At 41.4% G+C, this 19672-nt stretch overlaps 1 protein-coding gene across 7 annotated transcripts; it reads right to left on the bottom strand.

The window, feature by feature from the left end:
• Positions 1 to 1295: 1295 nt before the first annotated feature.
• CMC2 (C-X9-C motif containing 2) lies at positions 1296 to 19669 on the bottom strand. Of its 7 annotated transcripts, none has more exons than XR_006702016.1 (5): positions 19275 to 19661; positions 11704 to 11815; positions 6847 to 6918; positions 2902 to 3063; positions 1296 to 1574 (listed from the first exon to the last, which is right to left on the bottom strand). XR_006702016.1 is itself a non-coding variant. In XM_045439832.1 (5 exons), the coding sequence occupies exons 3-5, from the start codon at positions 11782 to 11784 to the stop codon at positions 2977 to 2979; spliced, it is 240 nt and encodes a 79-aa protein (XP_045295788.1). In that variant the 5' UTR covers positions 11785 to 11815; positions 13412 to 13442; positions 19275 to 19379; the 3' UTR covers positions 2955 to 2976. The 7 variants fall into 7 exon arrangements, 5 of the variants coding, with proteins under 5 accessions (XP_045295788.1, XP_045295786.1, XP_045295789.1 ...); XR_006702015.1 differs by having other exon boundaries at positions 2049 to 3063; XM_045439832.1 differs by lacking the exon at positions 1296 to 1574 and adding an exon at positions 13412 to 13442 and having other exon boundaries at positions 2955 to 3063; positions 19275 to 19379.
• Between the last annotated feature and the right edge of the window lie 3 nt (positions 19670 to 19672).

The raw sequence follows: 19672 nt of genomic DNA on the forward strand, positions 1-19672 counted from the left end.
TATAACATTCTTTCTCCAATCTATCTCCTAAACCATAACCAGAAAGATCTTACTAAAATGCAAATCGAAACACGTCGCCTTTCCAACTAAGGCCCCTCCGTAAATCCCTAATCACCATATTAAAATCTGCAACTGGTCACAAGAGCATTGAAGAAAAATTTGCAGGGTCACCTGGCTGGCTCAGTCAGCTGAGCGTCTGACTCTTGATTTCAGCTCAGGTCATGATCCCAGGGTTGTGGAACTGAGCCCCACTTCCGGCTCTGTAAGGAGCACGTAGCCTGCTTGAGATTCTCTCCCTCCCTCTGCCCATCTCCCCAGCTCACACTTGCTTCCTCAGATTAAAAAAAAAAAAAAAAAAAATTAATAAAAAATTCATTCGTTTAAAAAAAAAGAAAAAAACTCCAACTGAATTCAAAGACATCTTTTATCTTCCTCCACCAACAGCTCTCATACTCCAGTCATGTTAAACAATTTGAAGTTCCCTAGAATGCATTCCATTTTTACTCCATTTGTCAAAGATTACCTTGCTAAGTGGCTTTCTTGGAATGGCTCCTTCTCCTTGAAGGCTGGGGATGGATGCCCTTTCTATGTTTTCTATGACACCCACCTCATCATGGCACTACCATGCTACTGTAATAGTCAACTCATGCGTTTACTACAAGCATCTAAAGGCAAGATGTCTCATTTCTGCACCTGTTCTGACTGACGAGGAGGAAGGGGCTGAATAAATATTCGCAAATCTCAGTCTCAGAAAGGCCCTCAGAATTAATTCCACTGCTTTCTCCATCTCTCCAGCAAATGCCTGCTACTCTCTGTGACCACCTTGCTCAGTGAATGTCCAGCCCCTTGAACACCTCTTATGATGAGAAAAGCACTTATTGAACACTACTATCAACAAGGCCTCACTCTGGACATATACACAGACTTCACTAGAAGGTGCACACAGCTCACAATCTGTCGACATCTCAACTGACAAGAAGATCAAGACCCTGCTGCGGCTGTGGCTGGAAGCTGCTGACTTCTAGATTGTCACCAGTTTCAGAAACACCTGGCAGAAAGAGCCCTGGTGGGGGTGGGGGGGTAGGGGGGTAGTGGTGACCACTAGAAATGAATCTGCAAACAATAAAGTTGGGCCATTTTCATACAGTTAATACAGCTGAGACTCCCCCAAATTCTTTTTGCCCTAGCTTGTGTCTTCAATGTTTAAGCTCCAAAATCAGTACATTGTCAAAAAGGAGAGTCCAATGGGACCATTTTGCCCTAATTGCAAGTCTAAGAGAACAGAGACCATATGATTCAAGTCAATTATTTTATTGAAGGAGATAAGTTACGCAAATGTTAACTGATTGTTGGCAAAGGGAGGGAACATGTTACAAGTCAGGTGTGTTGGCAGAAGGGAGAGAGTACCTAAGGCTCTCTGCCTAACAAAATACTCAGAATCGGGGTTTCCATACTTCTCCATGGCTTGATTTCTCATGAGTCACTTTCTGTCCAAAGGATTCTGGAGACCAAATGAGGTAAGATTCTTTCAGTTATCCACCAAGAGGTTTTAGGTCTTCTCTCAGCTAAGGCACCTAGTGGAAGTATACAGGCAAACCTCAGAGATCCTAAAGATTTGGTTCCAGACCACAAGAAAGCAAATCCCACAGTAAAATGAGTCAAATGAATTTGCTGGCTTCCCAGCACATATAAAAGTTATGTTTACACTACCCTGTACTCTAGTGAGTATACAATAGCATTACGTCTAAAAATCAATGTACACGCTTTCATTAAAAAATACTTTATTGGGGCGCCTGGGTGGCGCAGTCGGTTAGGCGTCCGACTTCAGCCGGGTCACGATCTCGCGGTCCGTGAGTTCGAGCCCCGCGTCGGGCTCTGGGCTGATGGCTCAGAGCCTGGAGCCTGTTTCCGATTCTGTGTCTCCCTCTCTCTCTGCCCCTCCCCCGTTCATACCCTGTCTCTCTCTGTCCCAAAAATAAATAAACGTTGAAAAAAAAAAAAATTAAAAAAAAAATACTTTATTGTTTATAAGGTGCTAACCATATCACCTGAGCTTTCCGCAAGTCAGTCTTTTTGCTGGTGAAGGGCCTTGCCTCCACGTGGCTGGAGCTTCTGCAACAGCGCCTGCTGCTTCACCTTGGACTTTGAGGTTAGGACGACAGCCTCTTTCCTTTGCGCCTCACGAACCAGTATCTGCCAATTTCAAGCTTTTCTTGTGCAGCTTCTTCGCCTCTCAGCCTCCACGGAACTGGAGAGAGTTAGCACTTTGCTCTGGATTAGGCTTTGGCTTAAGAGAATGTTTCCTCTTCTATCCAGACAGCTGAAACCTTCTCATCAGCACTAAGTCCTCTCGCTTTCTTCGCATTTGCGTGTCTGCTGGAGGAGCCCTTTTGATCTCCTTCGGGAACTTTCCCTTTGCGCTCACAGCTTGGCTAAATGACGCAAGAGGCCTGGCTCCGGCCTATCTCCGCTTTCAACATGCCCTACTCCCTGAGCGTAATCACTTCTAGCTTTTGACTTAAAGTGAGAGACGAGGGACTCTTCCTGTCACTTGCACCCTTAGAGGCCAGCGTAGGGTCCCTAACTGGCCTAATTTCAATACTGCTGAGTCTCAGGGAACAGGGAGGCCCGAGGACAAGGGGAGACGAGGGAAGGGCTGGTAGGTGAGCAGTCAGAACACACACATCGCTGATGAAGTTCACTGTCTTCTGTGGACACGCTTCGTGATGCCCCGAAACAATGACAACAGTAACATCACAGACCAGCATAAGAATTATAATAGTGATTATAAAGTTTGAAATATTGTAAGAATTACCAAAATGCAATATAGAAACACAAGGTGAGAAATGCTCTTGGAAAAATGGCACCAATAGACTCACTCGACGCGAGGTTGCCACCAACCTTCAATTTGAAAAAAATGCACTAGCTGCGAAGCTCAATAAAATGAAGCACAATAACACGAGGTATGCCTGCAATTTATTTTTCAGATTCCTCTGCGGGATTAAAAAGTCTTTTTCTCATCGCATTGCCATGCTCCCTGCTCTTGGTCCTCTTTTCCATGTACTGGAAAATAAAAGGAAGGGGGAGAAAGAGACAGCAGATTATATTACCATTTATATATCAGCTGAGTTAGATATTTTAAAATATTTGCATAATAAGTTGTTTCTGCTGATAAAATTCTTATTTGTCTTTTATTTCACTGAATCTGAAATTGCAAACACAGTACAGCACCTACATCCTAATAGATGCACAAATATTTACTGAATTAATTTCTTCCCAAAATACGAATTCAGGAAATATTTAAGATGAGTGAGTTTTGTCCCTGTTCTTTAGGAACTCACGATCTATCACGCGCATCTAACCTCTGCTTGAACACTTATAGTTATGAGGAGCTCACTACCTTGAGAGGGAACCTATTTCGCTGTTGGCCACTTCGACTTGTTCCAAAGTGTTTTTTATGTTGAACCAGTGTTTCCACGTAAACTCTCCTAGCGCCTATTTCTTCTTGCCTGCTATAATCTGGCAAATATCTGGTGACAGATGACCCACTTACTACCTCTTTTTTAGGCTGAACATTCCTGGCTTCCATAGAGGTTCACAGAACACGGCTTCTGCCTTCTAATAGCTACCAAGCACCTTTCATAAAGTGCTTTAATATCAATATTCCTGGTAAAAAAATATCACAACCCGAATTAAATACAGTGCTCCACACAGTCTGATAGATGTGGGGTACAGTGGACCTACTAGTTCTTAGGACCTAGACATGTTATTTCTATAAATATTATCCAGAGTAAATGGCTCTTGGCAACCATATTATCCTATTAGTTCACGTGGAAACTTCTAGTCAGCTAAACTTCCCAGGATTTTTTTCATTCTAAAGAGTCATCAAACGGATTCTCCCCAAATCCTACATTTCCGTAATTAGTTGGATCTAAATGCAGTTTTCACCTGGAGGTTTTCAGCCTAGAATTCTGATCAGTAGGTTATTAAATAACAGGAAATACACAGCCTGGCACTTAGACAATGCACTCATTTAAAGCAGAGAAACTTGAATATAAGTGTTTTTACACGGATATATGTACAGGTTTATATACACCAATACAGACATTATTTTAAAGGTGAATGAAGGGTCCCTATGAAAAAGGGGAAAAATATAAAAGTAAATTCAAGTTGAAAAAACTAAGTATTGTGAACAGCTAGACATCAAAATCTTTTAGGAGCCAGAGATATGGGAAGAGGCCACACAAATGAAATCAGTGATAGAGAGCTAACTAGAGACCTGACTGGATCCCCCGCCTCTGACCCCTGAGACAATGGTGTGGAGGTTCATGATCAGTACATCTTCGGGTCCTGTAACCTCAAATACAGGGAGCTAGGCTAGATGATCTTTAAGTTTTCTGGATCTAAAGTTTTGATTGAAGAGTTATAACATAGCTTCTGGAATGATAGTTTCTGAAATTTTTTTCTTCCCCATCAAAGGACCACTTCAAATTACAGATGAAACACCAGGTCCCTTTAACCAAAATCATTCCTTTTATCTGTCATACGTTAATTTTCTTCTGAAGAATTTTCGGGGGAAAAGGGCATTTCATTGCTTTAACAAGTTTTGATTTTGTTTTTTTTTTTAAAGGCACTATTCTAGAACACGGAGAGATACATACTCGGAGAAAAATATTTGATATCTATTTTTAATCACATATGCTGGACTGCCCACCAGCAATCAGGTTGGGAGAAGGGTTTTAAGGGTAAATCTTCAGAATACTGTGTAGGCGGCCCCAAAAAACAGGTTAAAGAGCAAATTATACTCTATGTTAAAATATATGTTAAGATATCCCCAAAGGGAGTCCGGATGGCCTCTGAATAAAAGAAGGAAAAGAAAAATATATGCATGTGATGTTATTCACAAAACTTCACTGAACAATGTAGATAGAATGGAAGCTCAGTTAACCAACAACTAAACCAAACCGAACAATTAAGAGGGACAAAAAGGACGCTGCAAAAGTAATATTAGTGATTCTTTCAATAAAATGGGGAATCGGGGGGGGGGGGGGGTGGGCGGCAGTAACACAGTGGCAAAGAGAGGCAAAGGGAAACTGGCCAGGTCCTTCTAGTTAAAAGCTTCAAGGAACAAAGCGCTCAAATGGCACATGAAGGAAACGGTAGAGGAGCACGTGAGAGCAGTAAATGGTAAACCAGAAAGCAGTAAACGCCGAGGGGAAATCAAGGAGCACAGGTTCAGAGGACTGAAGCATGAAAGTACAGACAGAAAAACATCTATAGATCAGGTAATGAAGCAACATAAAAACCACAGAGAGGACTTAGAAAATAAGTCAAGGAGAAAATCTAAAATTTATGTGAAAACAAAGTAAGAAAAACATCTACAACATCCTACCAAACGGTCACTAACGTCTCAGGACCTCCTGGGAAGAAAATTTCATATAAAGATCTAATCACCACCCCAATGGCAAAAATTATTGAACCATAAGAAGAAAAAAAATCTAAATTTAGGGGAAAAGGCGATCAGACACAACAGAAAGCATGTGAGAAATAAATCGCTGCAATGAACACCACAGCGTGGGCTTCGTTTTCCCATAATCCTTATGAAAACCAAACAAAGCCCTAGGTTCAGCTTTCATATAAACTAGCTTTACCAGTGAAGAAAAACTCTTGAAAAATCAATTTAAAACACTTATACATGTACATGTTTGTGCAAAGAAAATGATGACCCTGAAGTGAGAACTCCAGAAAGTTCTTCAAACAGTAAAGACACTAGAAAGGGACTCTAGGAAGAGAAAAAACAAACAAAACCAAAAAACCCCCAAAGCCTCAGATTGGAAAATACAAAAAACAAAAATATAGATGCTGGACAGCTTCAAATATTATAACTAATACCTTTCACCATGAGGCAAATAGGAAAAGAAGTTCAAAAATATGGAAAATGCAAAAAAACTGGAAGGCAGGTTTTTAATAGTTATAGATTTTTTAAGGTTTTGGACATAACACAATTCATGCGTAAAAAGAAAGCGAATTAAATTTCTTTTCGAGGCACCTGGGTGGCTCAGTCGGTTAAGCGCTGGATTTTGGCTCAGGTCATGATCTCACGGTTCGTGAGTTCGAGCCCCATGTCGGGCTCTGTGCTGACAGCTCGGAGCTTGGAGCCTGCTTCAGATTCTGTGTCTCACTCTCTTTCTGCCCCTCCCCTGCTCGTGCTCTGTTTCTCTCTCAAAAGTAAATAAACATTTTTAAAAAATTAAAAAATACATGTCTTTTCAAAGATTTCAAAAGCACTCTACTCTGTGCCCAAGTCCATGTCATGGCCTAACACCGAGTTTAGGAAATGAGTGTTTCCAATCAAGTCAAACTAGATCCCTATGGCTTGTACATGCCATGGTTATAAAGAAATTTACAATTTTAAACCTGTGAGGAGACCATGTCCGGCTCCCGCCATGTTCTATGAGGGAACAGGCCCGAAGAGTATCTGTTACCCACTACAGGTAATAGCTGACTGTCAGAAGTCTTTCTGCTAAACAAATTCAACTTCCCAAACCTTGCAATTCATACAGGAGAGTTACAATGATTACAATAAGGAAGTTGTTTTCATTTACGTGCATGCAAAAAGCAAAAAACAAAAAACAAAAAACAAAAATCTTAGCAATGTTCTAACTGTCCCCAGAAAAGGCTTTTATTTCTCCTCTTGGTTTTAGGGGAGGATGTACGTCTAAAGTCAATTCTCTCTGTTATACTAAAATTCGGAATAAAAATTAATAATGGCAGTATTGTAAAATATTGTTCAAAAATGTTCTATTCTACTGTTCAACCATTTTTATTCTTTAACACTTTTCTTACCTCATTCTTCAAGCATTTTCTCATCTCCCGATCAAGATCATTGCAATGACCAAAAAATTTCAGAATGCTGTGCTAAAAGGAAGAAAAGGGGTAAAATATTTCATCCCACAACATGCTAAGGTCTCTGGCACACAGAATTTAAATACTTATTCCTACAGAAATGGGTTTAACGTGTCAGCACATTGTTAATAAGCAAATAGGTAAGTCACAGGTATGAGGTGTACAAATAAATGGACTTATCCTGGCCATCCTAAAGGAGAGATAAAAGCTCTGTAGGTAGAAATGAAAAACCAAAAGACTTTTCCTTACTAAAAGGGAAGCCTATTAAACTGCCAAAACCTCACAATGACAGAGTGTAAACAATTCTGTTTTCAAGCACCTCTGTCTTTAAGGGCATGTTAACATCGCAACACAATCCATCATCTACTACGGGGAGTGATGTCAAAGTGCACTGTGGCCATATTAACATGACCAGTAACTTCCTTCAATAGCAAACACTCTGTCCCACTGAAGAATTACCTAATAAATGCTGAGTGCCAACACTATTTTCTCATTGGCCTCCATTCAAAATGTCATCAAAATACATCAGAAGCACGTAACACTATTATTAAACGGTCTCTATGGACCACATAAATAAGCCACTAATCCACAATATCAGAAAATCTATGTCTGAAGTTCAAAGTCTGCTTTCTTTGAAAAGCAAAAATAAAAATCTCCTAGTGGTTTCAAGGCCTACGACAATGATCATGGCAAAAAGTACAAATGCTCCAAAGCAGATCATGATGAAGGCTGAGGTCAAGAACACGAATTTTTAGTAGGGGCATAATTAGTGCGTTTGCACATCACGATTTTTAAGGGTGCCCAGGACAGCATGGTGATGGCCTAAAACGACATGCCATAAATGCTGAACTTGTAGTTATAATAGGCACCTGTTCCTTTTCTTTCCAATTAAGGCTTTCATGGAAACAGACAACACATAATTTACAAGCTATGCCCCTCGCTACTCCTTTCCCCCTGCTTCATCGCCGCTTTAAATGTCCTCTTCTGGTCCAGTCAATGAATGGGTTGGTTTTTCTGGCAAGCATTTAAGGTAAACTGACATCTCCTACTGGTTGCCCAATGACCTTTTCAGAATAAGTATTTCTTGTGTATTTTTCCTAAACTATTTCTCTGACCACAGATGAACGGGAACAATGCATTTTCACACACTTTCTGGTGAGGCAGAAACAAAAGAAAGGATTAATGTTTAGAATGTAAGGCAGTATTTCACAGTTTAGTTCACAGTGATTCCTATCACCCCATACACATACATCTTATGTTTAAATCAAGGACAACAGCTATTTTTTTTTGCTTTCACCCCAATATTTAAGCCCAAAGAAATACACTCTTGTGACATTATGTGCAAAACAAACCCAAAGTGTCCCGCTGGACTTGGTAAAAGGAATGCCCATGGACTGCAGTCCTCTTGCACACACAGAGCAAAGGCCTCCAGTGTGTGATGTCTGTTTCCAGAAAACCAAACTGGGCCAGTGATTGAGTAAATGGGCAATCAATCGATATCTCGAAGACAAGAACTAGGGATACAGTAGTGAGGAAGGTGGACCTGGGCCCTACTCTCATAGAACACGGTCACAGAACAGAGTCAGTCAACAAACAGAGTGACTGTTATAAAACAGTTGTTCTCCAAGTGCAGTCCAAGGGCACCCATGAGTTCCCAGGAGCTCTCCAGGAGGTGTATAAGATAAAAACTATTCTCCTGATAATCAAAAGATCTTATTTGTTTTGTTCATTGTCATTCTCTCACAAGGCTACAGTAGAACTTTCCAGAGGCTGCTCAGAGGACAACATCACCAAAGACTGGACATGAGGCAGATAGGAGACTCCAGCTATATTCTATTAAGCCAGATACCAAGGAGAATTGCAAAAATGCAAAAACAATGTCATTCTTCTTTTTTTTAATGTTTATTTATTTTTAAGAGAGAGAGAGAAAGTGCACACGTGCACGCAAGCAGGGGAGGAGCAGAGAGGAGGGCGGACAGTGGATCCAAAGCAGGTCCTGCAATGACAGCACAGAGCCTGACGCAGGGCTCAAACCCACGAATCGTGATCATGACCTGAGCTGAAGTCAGAAGCTTAACCAACTGAGCCACCTAGGCTCCCCAAAAGCAATGTCATTCTTTTGACTCTGTCTTTTATTTCAGAAAATAAGATCTTTTTTTGTGAAAATTACTATGTTAACATGTACTGGATTTATTATTGTATTTTTTTTTTAATTTTTTTTTTTCCAACGTTTATTTATTTTTGGGACAGAGAGAGGCAGAGCATGAATGGGGGAGGGGCAGAGAGAGAGGGAGACACAGAATCGGAAACAGGCTCCAGGCTCTGAGCCATCAGCCCAGAGCCCGATGCGGGGCTCGAACTCACGGACCGCGAGATCGTGACCTGGCTGAAGTCGGACGCCCAACCGACTGCGCCACCCAGGCGCCCCTATTATTGTATTTTTATATACATTTACATTTTTTAAATTTCTCAGTTTTAATTTCTACTTCAGTAAATATCGGTAGCTAGAGTCCACATACACAAAAGTTATTTGGGGTCCTCAAGAATTTTTAAGAGTGTATAGGAGTCCTGAGACCAAAACGTGTGAGAAGTACCTTGAAGTAGGAAATGGACTCCGTATGGTGTTACTAGAGGACAGAGTGACAACACCAAGAGAATCTAGGCCAGGAAAGGAGGAAATGAAGAGGCAAGGACAGACTACAGAGAATAAAACGTGGAGGATGATGAAACCTGGTATAGCATGCAGGAAAGAGGAGATAGTGAGGAGGGCTCCAAGATAAGCCAAGGAGAAAGCAAGCCCAAAGCCTCAGAAGAGAGAAATGTGTGCTCCACACAACTGCAGAAAAGGTCGCTGGGGAGCAAGGGGAAAAAAAGAGTGCCGGAAGGTGTGAAACCCAAGGCTAAGTAGGGGCCATGTTCATGAAGGTTCTGAAACAACACGAAGGAAGAAAGTGAAATCGCGTACCGCAGCAAAGGGAGCCGGTAGAGGGGAGCGATGCCTGAACGTAGTTTGAACAGTCACTCCTGACGCGGTGTGGAAAGTGAGCGAGGGTAGAGAAGAGGACAAACCCGTCAGGGGACCCGGCTGGCCCCACGAGGAGAACACTGGAATTAACTGGTGTTCAGAACAGACACATAAATCGGCGGAACGGACTAGAGCCCAGAAATAGACCCAGTCATGTGTGGTCAACAGATTTTTGACAAAGGCAGCAAGTTAATTTAGGAGGGAAAGGCTGGTGTCTGCAACAAATTGTGCTGGAAAAACAATCCCCGTAGAGAAAGGAAAACACTGACTCCTATCTCATACCAGACACAAATATTAACTTGAAATGGGTCACAAACCTAAATGTCACAGCTAAAAGCCTGAAACCTTTGGAAGAAAAAAAGGAGAAAATCTTTGTGAGCAGGAAACACACAAAGATCCTTAGAATGCAAACAAACAAACAAAAAAACAAAACAAAAACAAAACCCCTCACAAACACTGAAAGAAAAAACTGGCAATTAGACTTCATCAAACTTAGAAACTGCTCTTTGAAGCACAACCTTCAGAAAGTGAAAAAGGATGCCACAGACTGAGAACATACTCACCACACGCTTGTCAATGTCTTCAATTGTCAAGACAGGGTCTTGAATGTCAAATGAAAACAAATTCTTAAAACTCAATAAAGCAAACAACCCAATTTTAAAATATGGGCAAAGAAAATAATAATAATTAAATAAGTAAATTTTTAAAATTCAAAAAAAAAAATAAACTATAGGCAAAAGACTATATGAATGGTCAACAGGCACATGAAAAGATGCTCAAAATCAGTCATCAGGGAAACACACTCTAAAACCAAATGGGATGCGACTGCACACCCACAAAATAACGTTAAGGATCATTAAAATAACGTACAAATAAAATAACGTATAACATATAAATAACGTTAAAATAACGTTAAATAAAGACTTATGATATCAATTCTGGATCTACATGCATGCTGAAAAAAGTCTGTCTCAAGTATATTGTCACCAACAACGTTCTTTGAACAAAAAATATCTAACTTCACAAATCAGAGGTAGTACTTACTACCTGTTAGCCTTTAAATGTTACTCATTTAAATGATACATACTGATATTATAATTTTATATATCTACAGCTTATGAATATCATGAGGCAAACGCATCATGCAAAGTTAAAGAAAACCACAAATGCTCCTTATAACTGTCTCATGCATCAATTATATGAAAAAAGCTTAATATCTGACATCCATAAAAATATTGGCTTAAGTGAATATATTCCAAAAATGGGTTTCCTTTCCATTTTGGTTTTAACCATGGAATTTTACTTCCATTCCACTAACAAGTAAGTAAACCTGCCAAATTAGGCCAATCATAATTTAAACCTAACTAATATCTAATTATTAAAAAAAATTTCAATCTCCTTTAAACACAGAATGGTGGACATCAAGGAAAATCTTAGAAAATTCTTACAATAATTGCATTATGATCAGAAGAGTCAGATTAACGTAATTGTTCTAACATCCTGTAATTAAAAAAAGGAAAGTATTTTATTGAAAGAACATGGGTTCTGTTACATATCATTTCAAAAGTTCCCTAACAAACTACCATGCTTAATTTTTAGTAATCACGAATGGAAATGGTATCTGAAAAATCACAAGCATCAATTACTAATCTTTAGTAAGCTAAGATCCGCCATAGTATCATTCCCCTTCCATCAGTGGAGGTAACATTTCACATCACTGTGTTGTACCTAAGTTTCATCTTTGCTTTATGGTCATTTTTCTGAACTCTTACATTTTTGTGACATTCCTTAAGCAAGTTAATCAAGACGTTGCATTCTTCAGTGTGCAAGTGTGGAGATAAGTCAGGATGCATCTTTAGAAGGGATGGAGCGCAGCAGAGCGACCTGTGGATACAAGAGTGTCTTGAATATGTGTGACTGTACTTGTTAATGCGACCCAAAGCTACTTCAGTAAAAACCTGCAGTGAGCTTTATCAGAAAGGAATGCTCACCTTAGGCAAATTATTAACCTTGAGGCTCAGCTTCCTTATCCAGCAGTTTAACAGATTCAGCAAGTTATCAGGTGTTCAGAGAACCTGCAGTTTCTAAAGAGGCCCAACCCTGGAAAGAAGTGCTCTAGCAGAAACAGCCAGCCTCTCTTAATAAGCCTGATTTCAATTATTTTCCCCACATTCCTGAAATTGATTACAACTCATTTTGTTCGGATGAAATTCTACAAAACAAGACAACTGGTTTATTAATCCTTTTAAAATGTATACTCCTCTCAGAAGGTTAAAGCCCCATCAGTCTCACATTAGTGTGAATTAACATGGACTGTTTTCTTCCTAACATCTGGCTGAGAAAATCTAACTAAACAATGAAGAGAAACAAAAAGCAGATGTGAAAAAAGTTTTTCAGTTTAGCAGATCTGTCCATAAAACGCAATTATTACAATGAAAGCAAGATGCTGAAATCCCAGAAATTAAATTTAATTGGTTCATTCACAAAGGAGAAAATTAGCAGCCAAGGTCAAAGGAAAAGCATTATTTTGAAGTGTTTGCTATAGTTATGTAGCACTATTTACCTACTCTTTTTTGTAACCTATTCTTTTTAACTTGGAAAAGATTACCAAAAGAAAGAATCAATGATTGCTTTAATCTTCTAAAAGGTTTCATGAAAGACAACCTAAAATAATGACCTTAGGCAGGACAAAGAGTTCTTAGGTCAACAGCGCAATGCATAAAAGAAAAAATTGGTAAAATCTTATCAAACTTAAAACTTTCTCGCTTCAAAAATATACCATTAAGAAAATGAAAAGACACAGGCATGGAAAGTAGATCACAGGGAATGCGGTCAATAATACTGTGATATGCTTCCCGTGGTGAGCATTTCATGATGCATATAATAAATTTTAAAAAAAGGATAAGCCACGCTTTGGGTGATGATGATGTGTCAATGTAGGTTCAGTTGTAAAAACACACAACTCAAGCGGGGGATGCTGATCACGGGGGAGGTTGTGCATGTGTGGGGCAGGGAACACATGGGGTCTCTCTGTACGTTCTGGTCAATTTTGCTGTGAACCTAAAGCTGCTCTAAAACATAAATATCCTACAAGCTGGAGACCAGGGGAAAATATTTGCAAATCATGTTTGAAAAAGGACTTGCTACCTAGAACATATAAAGAATGCTTACAAACCAACCCAACGTTTAAAGTGGACCCCCAAAATGGACAAAAGATTTGAATACTTCACAGAAGATGCTACGAGAATGGTTAATTAAGCACATAAAAAAAAGGCTGAACACCATTAGTCACAGGGAATTCAAACTAAAACCACAATGAGATACCACTCATTTCCACCCGAAGAGCTATAATCAAAAAGTCAGACAATACCAAGCAATGGTTAGGATGCAGAGAAAACAGACCTCATGCATTGCTAAGGAAAATGTAAAATAGGACACACTTAATTTGGCAGTGTCTTAAGGAGTTAAACATGTACTTACCAAATGACCCCTGACCACGGAAACCGCACTTCTAAGAATATACCCAAAAGAAATGAAAACATAAAACCACACAAAGACATGTATGCTAATTTTGACAGCATTATTCATCATAGCCAATACTGGAAACAAGGCAAATGTCCAATAACCTGCCAACTGGATAAATAAATGGGGTATGCCTAGACAATGGAATACTAGTTAGCAATTAAAAGGAATGCACGGACACAGGCGCCAACGTGGATGAACCTCAAAGCACCAAGCTGAATGAAAGAAGCCAGATTCAAAAGACTATATATGATTCCATTTATATGCAATGTGTAGAAAAGGCAAAATGGTAGAGAAAAAAAAGCCGATGGTCTGCCTACACCTGAAAGTGAGAGGATTATTTGTCACTGGCCACAAAGGAATACATCTGCGCAACGAAAGCATTTTAAAACAGGATTGTGGCAGTGGTCGCACAATAGCAGTTTACCAAAATCACTGAACTCATGGTGGGTGAATTTTATGAAATGTAAATTATACCTTCACAGAGCTAATACAAAAACGTTTGAGAGTTTCAAACTGCCTGTCTACTTTCCACTCTCAACAAGTCCTTACAAATGTCTAAACAAAGAATTCCAGGGGGCGCCTGGGTGGCGCAGTCGGTTAAGCGTCCGACTTCAGCCAGGTCACGATCTCACGGTCCGTGAGTTCGAGCCCCGCGTCGGGCTCTGGGCTGATGGCTCAGAGCCTGGAGCCTGTTTCCGATTCTGTGTCTCCCTCTCTCTCTGCCCCTCCCCCGTTCATGCTCTGTCTCTCTCTGTCCCAAAAATAAATACACATTGAAAAAAAAAAAAAAATTAAAAAAAAAAAAAAAAAAAAAACAAAGAATTCCAGAGCATTACAGTATCCCTACTATTTCAGAACTCCATTTCCAAAAAGACCAGTGGATCACTGTTCCACTGAGTGACTGACTACGCGCGCGCGCGCACACACACGCACACACACGCACACACACACACACACACACACACCACAGCTGACGATCCCAAACCAGGCCGCTATGCCCAACTAAGTCCTTGAGTCTCTGAAACACATTTGGAAATGCAGCCAAGTTCAAGTTTTGTTTGCCTGCCGCTGACTACGAAGTCTTCTTAATGACATAATCTTTTCCCTCAGAAAAATGAGGACTCATACGGTCTAGAAATTTAAGTCATCTAATGTACTATTAAGTCACTTAGAAAATGTCTTTTTATTTTGTAAATGTGACAAAACATTTTTACCTCTATCAACCAAGTCCTCAGATTTGTGCTTTTGCAATTTGGAAACAAGCTTATGATGTACTGAAATGACCTCTTTGATTGGCCCATTAAATACTTTAGAAGACACTTTGCAGCTGAGATAAACACGTCCACATTGTATATAAGTACAAATGCATACATACCACTATGTATATTTTTTTCCTCCCTCTGTTACAAAAGTTTATGCGCTGTAGACCCAGCCAGGGTACCAATAAGATAACTTCCTCTCTATTTAGTATCCTATGTAACTATGTCAAAGGAGAGAATGGTTTCATATAGTTTCCTTTTCCTATTCTTCTTGGTAAAAAACTAAACTACTACTTCTCAATCTACAGCTCTAAACACTGACCTACCTAATCCCTTACCTAACAAATTCCTTGCTTTACCAGTCATTCCCCCCCTTTCCTCCACCCCACCTTTTCAGTGAGATACCCTCTTCTTCTTTCCCTCTGTCCACCCTGTACCCACACTCTCTTCCAGCGCCCGGCTGGCTGCGCCTCCCGTTGGTGCTTACACGGGTGTACTGCCACACTCACAGCTATAAAATGATGCCATTGTTCTCACAACACTTGCTGTGAGTGCTGATATCTTCCAGCAGTCATCCTTAAAAGCCTATTCTGGGGCGCCTGGGTGGCAGGTGAGCATCAGACTGCGGCTCAGGTCATTATCTCGCGGTTGGCGAGTTCGAGTCCCGTGATAGGCTCTGGGCTGACCCGCTCGGAGCCTGGAGCCTGCTTCGGATTTTGTGTCTTCCTCTCTCTCTCTGCCCCTCCCCAATTTGTGTTCTCACTCTCCCTCTCTCTCTCGAAAACAAACATTTAGAAAAATAAAAAATAAGAGCCTATTCTAATAAACATTACTATAACTCAAAGTAATTTATGAGCTGAAGAAAACTAAATGTATATTCCATATTCTTACTTTTAACATTCCTTCAAGGCCATGACTGTATCTACATTATTAGTGTAGAAAATAATTTTTGAACACTTACCACACACTGGGCACAAGTCTTCTAATCCTTCCAATAACTGTAAATTCATTGGAACCGTAAGAAATTGCCTTTTTGTACTTCAAGTATGCATTACTCACATGTTCACATCAAAAATAAGTCCCAGGTCACATAGCAAGTGGCAGAGTTACTACTACCCAGTGCAATCTCTAAACCAGGACAAATGATTCCCATGTTCGAAACAGAAAACTTCCCAGCAGTTTGTGGGTGAAATAAATCCAGAGAGAAAAAAACTATTTCCCAAAGAGCCTCTGGTTGGCTACAAGTCCAACAAGCACTAATTGCAGGTTCCAAAGAAGTCCATGTAACATTATCCTGCATTCCTAGAAACAGAGGGTCAGTCTACCTCAAGAAAAAGAACAATACTGTATTCGTCCTGAGCAGCCAAGTCCAGAATATTGACAATGTGAATATTCCTGGAGACACTGCTGATTGTGAAGACGGCTTTGCCTCTACTCTTAAACTCTTCTTCTCAGGATCCGTAAGAAGCTATTAATGAAACTGGGAATATGTACCACTTTAGGGAAGACCCCATCAGAGGTGACAGATAAAAGGAACAACCTGGTTAAGTAGGAGAAATGATGGATCTGAAGGCAAAAGTTGTGGGCTTATCTGTCCGTAGGTTATAACACTTTGGTTACTTAATCTGACCTAAGTCTCTTCTTCCATAAAATGGTATTAGCTCTGGACCTGTATCTCTGAGGGGTCATGAGGTTTAAAATCACACATGTGGGAGTATCTGAAATGGTAAGCAGTGAGCATGACATGTGCATTTGTATATGTGAAATGCTCATCACATGACGGGAAAGGCTGAACTGAATCTGCAATGGTGTTTCCAAGGTATTTCTGAGGACAGGTCTGGAAACCAAAGAGTGGAAGACGTCATCTTCCTGGAGCTGTCCAACAATGAAGCAAGCTGCAATGGGAAGTTCTCGGTTACCTGTCTTAATGTACCCCAAAGAGACTGGCTACATCAATTAAGGATGTCACAGAGTGTATTTCTGCACTGCATTCTTCACTTTCTTCTCAAATCGAAGTTCACAACTAAACGATTTTAACCTATTTTCAGAAATGAAATTCGCAATGGATAAAAACTTATCACCGCTAGGAAAATACAAAAAAATTTCAAAAGGGTAATGCCAAAATAATTATGAACATCAGCAGCATTGATGAAACAAAGGTGAAGGGAACATTTGTGATTAAGACTTCACATGTGTCTGTGTGCACTAAGAAAGAGGAATAAATTCCATTCACACTGTTATGATTTAGACACAAAACTTCAGTCCTACTTTTACACTGGCATTTAGAAAACACCAGGTTAACTTGTCACAGTTAAAGGGCTTCCCTCCCCAACTCCACCCACTGCCTCTAGCATGCAAACAGTTATACTAAAACAGATGCTGAAACTCTTTAAAATGTTCAGTTGTGACAATAACTGGGTGATTGGCCCCTGCAAAGCAATTTTAACCTTTACTTGGGGGTACGCTGGGAGGACAGAAGCAGTATGGTACTCTCACTAAAGACATAAAGATTACAGTCTTATTCACCTGATTCTACCAAGACAGAGGTAAAATTTTCCTAATGAGTATTCCATGATAGACTTCAACCACCAGGTGGCACAGTTTTAAAAAATAAGCCAAGAAGTAAGCAATACACGACCTCTAGTAAAGAAAAAGGAGTAAGCATTTTAATAACACCTCAGCAAATCTATAATCACGAGGAGGAAACCCCCTATTTTAATGTCACTTGTGTTTTCTTTCCAAAGGTTTTGCTGTTTTGTGGCTGCACCAGAAAGAAATGTACTCTACAGTTGCAATTTCTAATGTCTTTTTTCAACAAAAAACAGGGGAGCCTGAGTGGCTCAGTCGGTTAAGCGTCCGACTTCAGCTCAGGGCATGATCTCACGGTTCGTGAGTTCAAGCCCCGCATCGGGCTCTGGTGCTGACAGCTCGGAGCCTGGAGCCTGCTTCGGATTCTGTGTCTCCCTCTCTCTCTGCCCCTCCCCAGCTCTCACTCTGTCTCTCTCAAAAATAAACATCAAAAAAAAAAAAAAAAGGTAAAACAAATCCAGAAAAGTCCCTTGTTTAGAGTTTGAAAAATCTGTTCTCCAGGAAAAACTGTAAACTTAATACACAATGCTTTCTAAAACATGCATTTTTTAAGGCCTACTTTCAGAAAGCCCTGGAATTAGTTAAATTAGTATTTCTGCAACTATTTCAAACTATGCACCATATTCAGCAGAAGTAGCAGACGCAGCAGGGTACCGCCTACCCTACAGTCTTCTACTTATCACAGTTGCAAAGAGACCAAATCTAAACATCTGCTATTGAGTGACTAGTGCTCCCAAACACAGACCATGCCCCACTGCTACCGAAAGGAACCCCTGGGCTGCCTGGGGAAAAGATCCGTAAGGCTCTCAAGCTCCACCACATAGTTTCTTAAGGAATGGAAGCTGCAACTCTCCCTGAACAAACAACAGTACTCAGCAGGTGCTGGGCATTCTGCCAAATCACCTGAACTTCAGAGAAAAAAGAATCAGTCCATATACCTCAAAGAACGCACAGGCTAGTGAGGGAATGTTCTTGTAAATGCACATAGTAAATGCCCAATCAATGCTTGCCAAATGTTGAATTCAGGATTATTGTAGAACTGAGAATTGGTTCACACCTCAACATAGCTAACAACAACAACAAAAGAATGGAAATGAGGGAGGCTCATTTTAAATAAACTAAACACGTGCAGAAGCCTGTATGTACAGGAAAGGAGATACAAGGGTGTCACAACGGAATTCCTTCGCCAGCGCCAACCTCTTTTATGCAGTTAAGGTTTTAAATGAAAGTTTCCAGAACGCGGGTTTACTTAACACTCTTCATTAAGCACCTTGCGTGAACCTACAAACCCGGTAACTTTTAATTCCAATAAAAGGGACCCGAATGTCTACCTTCCTTGCAAAGTGTACTGATGGGGCTCTCCATGGATTCTCGCTTCGCAAGACAGACTGGTGGCAACTTTCACTGCAGCTGAGAGGTGCAGCTACATGCAATTTCTAACTCCGAGATGATAATAATAATCATGCGATTCATTGAGCGCTCACCGCTCCTAGTGTCAAACGCTGTGAACGGCTTCCCTTCTGACCTTCGATGCGATGGGTTGTACCCATTTTACAAGCGTGGAAGCCGAGGCTCAAGGAGGGGAGGAGCCCACCCCATCCCCCGCCCAGATCACTAGGCTCGCGAGTGGCGAGACAGACTGCAGCGAAGAGAAAAAGGTCTAGACCAAAGCATTCTCTAAACTACCTCGGCAACTGCCTGCGGGCGGAGGGCCCCGGACGCGCCTCCAGCTACAACCGCAAAGCCCCCCGCGCGGTGGTCTGCCTCGGAGCAGGGCGAGCCACGGCCGCCCTGAGGACCAGGGACCTGACCTTCAAGGTCCCAACCTCCGACAGGGGCAGGAAGGGACACGGCGGGGCGCGCGCGAGCAGGGCACGAGAGGAGGGACAGGTGGGTGTCCCGCGGCCTCCCAGGACACTGCGGCCAGGAAGACAGCGCTCCTCGGAACGACCGGGACTCCTGAGACTCACCCGACTCGAAGCCACTCAGGGAGGACTGAAGTGACAGTCACCAGCGAAGACTCCCCATCCAAAGGCCGGCGGCCTGGGCGCCAGAGTCGCAGCAGCTCCGGGTGGCAAAGTCCCCCGCGCCCTCCACAGCTGACCCGGCTCGGCGCGGCCAGCCCCCGCTGCTCCCGGCCTCTGAGGCGCATGCGCCACCCGGCCTGGACGGGCCCATTTGCGGGCGCTGGGGGGAGGGAGAGCGAGTGCACTGAGGCACGGCCGGGCCTAAAAACAGCAAACCGAGCCAACAAGCCAGATTTCGTGGCTGAGGTTAACTGCATTTAACTAATGGTCTCTACCAACAAGAGTGATGCGGGGACTTGGCGAGTTTCACTTCTGCCGCTCCCCGACGCAGCTCCCTGTGC

The sequence above is a fragment of the Leopardus geoffroyi genome, chromosome E2, assembly GCF_018350155.1.
Source record: "Leopardus geoffroyi isolate Oge1 chromosome E2, O.geoffroyi_Oge1_pat1.0, whole genome shotgun sequence".
In the NCBI taxonomy this organism is placed as follows: domain Eukaryota; kingdom Metazoa; phylum Chordata; class Mammalia; order Carnivora; family Felidae; genus Leopardus; species Leopardus geoffroyi.